A 7,311-nucleotide genomic window follows, 5' to 3' on the forward strand; every position below is an offset into this window, starting at 1 on the left:
ATGAGGAGAGGAGAGAGAGAGATGAGCAGAGGGGGTGGGGGTTTTTGGTTTACCAGTTCATTCGGTCATAACAGGTAAATGGTGCATTTTTGGCGGACCACCGGGGTGGGGGTTTTTGGTTTACCAGTTCATTCGGTCATAACAGGTAAATGGTGCATTTTTGGCGGACCACCCCCAAAGTTGGGGGTATTTAAAAATAATCCAAAGTTGGGGGTATTAAAAGCGGACCGTCCAAAATTGGGGGTATTCTGATCCATTTTTCCTAAGAAGTACTTGTATAGTTCTATTTCTATACCCTACAGGCTACAACCAAATCAAATCCTTTTGAGAAATTGTTAGAAACGTTATCCTCTCTGGGAATCAGTCTCAGAGGAACCTCATCCTTCTCGGGCCTCTCTTCCACTGTTACAAACCTTTTCCTTTCTCTCATAATAAAAATGGCGGTCTCAATCTCATCTGTCACCTCATCCTTCTCTTCTCTTTCATTCTCCTCCAACCTCACTTCCAAATCCCAAATCTTACCTGTGGCGCGCACGAAATCATTCCCATTATCTCATTCCGTTGTCGTGAAGCCCCTTTTTATCACAGCATCATCGTCCTCCACTACTCCCCTCGAAGCGCCCGAGTCCCTCGACCTTCAAAAATTCGTGAAGTCGCGCCTTCCTGGTGGCTTTGCGGCGCAGACAATTATCGGCACTGGTAGGAGAAAATGCGCCATTGCTAGGGTTGTTCTTCAAGAAGGAACTGGACAATTCATCATTAATTACCGGGATGCCAAGGTCCCCCTTCTCTCTCCTTTTCACCTCTTTAACTTTTTTTTTTTTTATTTTGCTTAAAGTTAGTGCAACTAATTGCTAGTTAGTTGGTGCTGTTTTTCTCCTGTACTCTTTAATGGTCCATAAGTTAGAAGAATCTGTTTATATATCAATCATGCAATCTCCGACGCTATATAAGTCTATGCAGCTAAAAAATGATACTGAGTAGAGAGATGGAGAGAAATAAAAAGAGGGATCCATCATCCATGTGATAAAAGGAGAAATGAAACGGCTAAAATGGCAAGTGCTTTATTTATTTTAGGACGGATGAAGTATAAGTTTTAATGTTGAAGGCATGTTGTAAATTAAGTGTTCATTTCACTTCCACAAAGCTGCATATGCGGTAATTGATAGGAGTCTTTGGGAACTCTAGAGTCGTGGATTGGTTGTATAGTCCTCTTAGGTAAGTGGAGCTCTCTGTGCGAAGTTTTAGTTTAGGTGCTTAACTAGTTTGTAAAACTTCCGATTTATCGGAAGTTTGTTAGAATTTGCCATTCGATGTGAGTGTTTATTGAAATGACACTTTGAGTAGGCCAATTATCACTTATCAGTGGCATAATGAATATCAGTATGCGGCAGTAGTGTTCCTATTGAAAAGAAAAGGTTTACAAGCTAATTTTCTTGCATCTTAATCCAACGGAGAAGATAGGTAAAGATGACAGTGATGGAATCAATGTCAATGTGGTCACGGTGATATCGTAAGACTAGCTGGTGTTTCAGCCAAAGATCACTATTAGGAAGGGTACTAATCTTGTCTGATGGATACGAAGAGCTCCGATATATGTGTACTCTAGATTATCTTAAATTTTTTAAGCCTCGCGAAGATGATATTGTTTGGAGTTTTTATCGTCTCATAAGGTCTAGTTTCAATGATCGTCTTTTTTAGAACTGTAATATATTCAAGTTGAGATGTTTTACAAATGACGAAGCATGCTGCCAATCACTTAAGCGTAACACAATTTTTAATGAAGAAGGGCTAGGTAACGACAAACCCCTCGACTTTTATGACAACAATGTATGATATGAATCCATGTGACAAGTGCAGAGGGCTACTCAGAAAAACATATATCTACTGATTACGCCGTGCTAATTATGTCGTAGCAATTTCGTTGTTGCTATAAATTCAGATGAATATTAAATGCCATAGAGCTGTGCTCCTCAGAAGAGGTCATTTTTTATTATGTTCTTTACAGATCAGATTAGTTGCTTCAAAGTGCTGCTAGCTGCTCTACTTTATCCAAGTACCTAGATTCGAGTCTCCAACCTCTAATAACGGTGCTGCCTGAAAACCTTTTTTTTGACGATCTTTGCTCACACACGCAAGGGTGGTAATGAACCTGGGTTCAAGTATAGTTCAAAAGTCTTACAAGTCATTTAATTGCTTGATTCCCCTGGATGAGCTTTTTCCAGCTTGCTGATGATGTTACTGATAGATATTTTTGAACTGTTTTATACCCAATATGATATTAATTCTTAGTTACTTGACCATTTTCTCCATGATTTACATTCTTTGTGATTATCATTATCATTATGTAAAAGATGCTCTTTCTGCAGTTCATTGCATTAAAGATGTTATAATCAATCTAGATCTTTTGTTGAAAACTTTTTGTGTATCAAACTGAAGCAATGAGATAAAGGGATGAAAGATTGAAAGTATTATAGCTTGATAGAAGCTACCTTGTGTTAGGGATGTGATCACATTTAGCAGGATACTTTGAAATTTAACTTACATAATATTTATAAAAGACAGAAAAACTTAATACTGTATAAATTGGACCAATCACTTATCATTTAGTACCTAGGAGGCTAGGACATTTGCATGTCCAGTTGGAGAATAGGAGGCTGGATGATGTCAGTAACATGTTACCTTTGTGTGCTTATGCTCTGTTTACTTCGTAGAATAGTCTGCAGAGGTGGAGCAGTGACAGCACTACACTAACTTGTACCTTTTTGTTGCATATCTATGCAGGACTATCTCCAAGGGAACCCACTGTGGCTTCAATATGTGAAAACCCCATTGGCTACTTTGGGTTACGAAGCAAACTATGATGTCTTTGTCAAAGCCCATGGTGGTGGGCTTTCAGGTCAAGCACAGGCAATATCTCTTGGTGTTGCCAGGGCATTGTTGAAAGTTAGTGCAAGTCACAGAGCTCCTCTAAAACAAGAGGGTCTCCTCACTAGAGATGCTAGGGTAGTGGAGAGGAAGAAAGTTGGTCTCAAGAAAGCTCGCAAAGCTCCTCAATTTTCAAAGCGTTGAGGTAGGAATTGTGTCGCATTCCATACTTTCCACTATTGAATCTTCGGAGTAGTTCTTGATCTTGGTACATTAAATTTTCATGGGTTCTTGTGCAGCTCGTATGTAATGGCTGTTAAATTGTGGGGAATCTGTATATTAAAACATCTTTTGCAAATCCAGAACTTTACGTTTCAGATTTAATTAAATATTGCTGGCCAATAATCACCAATCATCGATTCCTGAAACAAAAATTATAACAAAAGGGGAATGGTTCTGCAAGCTTCTGCTTTATGACCTGGTACTTTTAGGATTTAATTTGCTCAGATTCGAGTTCCTTAGACAAGTTTTCCATTGATCATGAAAAGTATGTGTGGCTTTTTTTTTTATAAAGGTAAGGAAAAAGTATTAGGAGACCTTGCACGACTGGTATTTCTAATGCGTATCTTATATTTTATAAAATTTGACTCAAAGCTAGAATACAAAACACAAACACAAAGCAAAAATAAACTAAGTTGCAACTAGAGAAAAGAGGCTTACCATGGGGTGGATGTGTGCTTGTCTATCCTGACACTAATACTCTCCCGTTCCAAAATATAGTTCTTGTTTCTTTTTGTATGGTATCCACCACGTATCTTCGACCATCAATAACTTTAGTTACTTATAAATAAAAATTATAAAACTATACATTGAGACAAATCTAACCAGATCCCACATGATTATTTTTTTTGTATATATCAATGAGAATATGTAACACTCACTAAAGTTTTGGAATGGGTACACTTGTACTATATAAAGTAAGACATTCCATTTTGCTTTGTGATACTAAATTCTTACCCATAAATTACAGTGCTTTAGTTGATTATCATCTTTCAACTTCGAGTCTATTGAAATTGTACACTCTTCAGACGTCTTAGATAATGTCCAACGTATACTAGCCCTCTGAATTCTTAATTTATTCCTAAATTATAGCCACTGTATGATGTCGACATGGAAAGATTCAAATCCTTACATTGCTTTCTGCTATATAAGTAGTCAGCTGTGTAGTTCATCAAGTGTCACACTAATTTGTTGAAGCCTTGATGTTTTGTTTTATCAGTGTGTGTGTACATCTGCTCAAGTTGATCAATCCTACCTCTACTTTTTAGCTACTGCTTTCTTTCTTCGATGCTGCTGCGGGAGATTTTAACATGTCAAATTGTTCACACTAATGCAATTATAAGCTCACAGGAGTTTCGGCTAGCAAAGCCATGTTGGCAGAAGACAGTACATGTGAAGTGTGTTCAAGTGGATAAAAGTTTCCTAATGCTAATATGACAGATTATAGAATCTTTTTTTTTTTGTTTGCTGTAATTCTTGTATTACCTTGGCACTCCTTTTTCCTTGATGTCATATGAGAGGGAATATGGGCTCTACGTGTATGGTTATCTAGGGTGTAAATCTTTTGCGAACAATGAATGAAACATATCTTCCTACATTTCAACTTTTCTGTGTTGTCATGATCGTTGTCCTCCTTTCTTTGTACAAGATCAATCTTCTTTGAGAATGCTTTCTTTTTGATAGGAATGTTCTCAGAAATTGGATTTAATCGCATCAGTAGATATTGGTTTAATTTTTCAATTTACAGAAGTAATATCATATCAGAGAGAATCTTCTTGAATCCTCTCAATCTAGAGAGTTCTGAGTTCTGACACATTGTTTAATGTCGTGTTAATTATCTTTTATTACGTCCATGATCCATATGGGTTTAACTTACTCCAAAAGTGAGTGTTTTACGTATTGAGACTTGAAAATTCTTAGTTTTTTTTATTATCTAGCACGTGATATGCAAAAGAATTGTTTTGTAAGGTAATTGTTAAGGGAGATTTTGTTAGTTACTTAATAAAGTTGTTAGCTTAGCTGGCAGTGCATTACTACAAGTTAGTTAGCTCAACTAATTCTTTGATTGTAAAAACGTAGTTGAATGTAAACATTTCGGCTTATGATTCATAATAACAGATCCCTCCTCTCCTTTTATCTTCTAATTCTCTCTCTCTCTCTCTCTTTTTCTCTCTCTCTCTCTCTCTCTCTCTCTATATATATATATATATATATATATATATATATATATATATATACATTCTTAGCTAATATTTTACATATACTTTATATCCTGCAATATTGATATCAGAGCAAATCGATCAAAACTCCTTTAATTTGATTCAATTTTAGTTTAGAGAACGTATTGTGTCGGTCTTGTCTGACACAACATTCTCGTCGGGCGACATAAAACCACGCGCGCGCAGCAAATTCATAACGACCGAAAAAAATAAAAACAAAAACAACAGCTTCATCCGCCATTGTTCAACGGGAAATCATCATACTCATCCGCTTTCTCCCTACAAGTAAATCTCATTTCGACATTCCATTTCTCAATCTAATTAAAGCAAGAATGTCAATCGAAGATTCGAACTCCCAAATCGAAAGTTCATTAAAAAAATGAACTAACCAATGAGAAAGGTAACACAGATCTCACATTAATCAGCAAGTTTCACACAATAACTCAACTTATAAATTCATATTAAATAATGTTTGATACAGATAGCAGATCAGGAAAAAAAAGAAAGAAATTACATGGAGAATCAGCTGGAAAAGACGACAAAGAAACAAGTGCAACAAAATAATTTTCACTTGCATTTACTCATTTTCAGTTAGCATTTACATTGTCTCAGTTAGTATGTCTAAAATTTTCATTTACAAAAATCTATTCGAATCAGACTAATAATTTCAAGTCTACTTCTTTTTCCAGTTAAGCTCACTTCTTTTTTCAGTTAGACTTATTTATTTTTCAGTTGGTCTTCATATTATTTCATTTAGTATAATGATTCTTTCATTTCATTCTATTCCAATTAGACTAAAAATTTTCACTTAGCATTTACATTGTTTCAGTTAGACTTATTTATTTTTCAGTTGGTCTTCATATTATTTCATTTAGTATAATGATTCTTTCATTTAATTCTATTCCAATTAGACTAAAAATTTTCAGTTAGCATTTACATTGTTTCCGTTAGACTTATTTATTTTTCAATTGGTCTTCATATTATTTCATTTAGTATAATGATTCTTTCATTTCATTCTATTCCAATTAGACTAAAAATTTTCAGTTAGCATTTACATTGTTTCAGTTAGACTTATTTATTTTTCAGTTGGTCGTCATATTAGTTCATTTAGTATAATGATTCTTTCATTTCATTCTATTCCAATTAGACTAAAAATTTTCAGTTAGCATTTACATTATTTCAGTTAGACTTATTTATTTTTCAGTTGGTCTTCATATTAGTTCATTTAGTATAATGATTCTTTCATTTCATTATATTCCAATTAGACTAAAAAATTTCAGTTAGCATTACATTGTTCAGTTAGACTTCTTTTTTCAGTTAAGGTCACTTCTTCTTTCAGTTAGACTTATTTATTTTTCAGTTGGTCTTCATATTGTTTCATTTACTTTCTCAAAATTTACAATTAGACAAATGGACCATACTCAGATCACTTCTTTTTTCAGGTAGACTTATATATTTTTCAGTTGATCTTGATATTATTTCATTTAGTATAATGATTCTTTCATTTCATTCTATTCCAATTAGACACTTATAATTTTCAGTTAGGATTTACATTGTTTCAGTTAGTATATCTAAAAATTTCATTTACAAAAGTCTATTCGAATCAGACTAATAATTTTCAGTTAGACTTATTGATTTTTCAGTTGATCTTCATATTGTTTCATTTACTTTCTCAAAATTTACAATTAGACAAATGGACCATACTCAGGTCACTTCTATTTTCAGGTAGACTTATTTATTTTTCAGTTGGTCTTTATATTATTTCATTTAGTATAATGATCCTTTCATTTGATTCTATTCCAATTAGACAAAAAATTTTCAGAACCTTATTATTTTCAGCTACATTTGTTTAGTTTTCAATTAGTGCGTCAGTTCTTTCAGTTAGTATGCTTATTTTTTGTCAATGAACTCAATAGGTGAACATGAATATCTCAAGTACATCAATGACGAGAATATCAGAAGCAGTTGAATAGGGAGACATGTTACAGATCTCAAAGATGGTTACAACTTGTATCAAGCTCATTCAAGAGCATTAGGATTTAGTATTAGGAAACAAACTCTAAGGAGGAGGATAATTGATAATTCTATATACGAATTCTACTTGGTTTGCTCGAAGGAAGGAGCCTCAAAGTCAACAAACATAATAAGAGAACCAAAAGAACGA

General features: G+C 34.3%; 1 protein-coding gene across 1 annotated transcript; it reads left to right on the forward strand.

Annotated features, from left to right (window-relative positions):
• Positions 1-304: 304 nt before the first annotated feature.
• On the forward strand, positions 305-4,531 carry LOC104899374 (30S ribosomal protein S9, chloroplastic). The gene is made up of 3 exons (XM_010686551.4): positions 305-779; positions 2,785-3,073; positions 4,148-4,531. Exons 1-2 carry the CDS (start codon positions 438-440, stop codon positions 3,070-3,072), a joined length of 630 nt encoding a protein of 209 aa, XP_010684853.1. The 5' UTR covers positions 305-437; the 3' UTR covers position 3,073; positions 4,148-4,531.
• Positions 4,532-7,311: the final 2,780 nt, after the last annotated feature.

This window comes from Beta vulgaris, chromosome 1, assembly GCF_026745355.1.
Source record: "Beta vulgaris subsp. vulgaris cultivar EL10 chromosome 1, EL10.2, whole genome shotgun sequence".
Classification (NCBI taxonomy): domain Eukaryota; kingdom Viridiplantae; phylum Streptophyta; class Magnoliopsida; order Caryophyllales; family Amaranthaceae; genus Beta; species Beta vulgaris.

Bases quoted from the DNA above. Each gene is read 5' to 3' on its own strand.
- LOC104899374 (XM_010686551.4), top strand. From the start codon at position 438: ATGGCGGTCTCAATCTCATCTGTCACCTCATCCTTCTCTTCTCTTTCA. The intron at 780-2,784 runs GTCCCCCTTCTC...ATATCTATGCAG, and splicing joins TTAATTACCGGGATGCCAAG to GACTATCTCCAAGGGAACCC.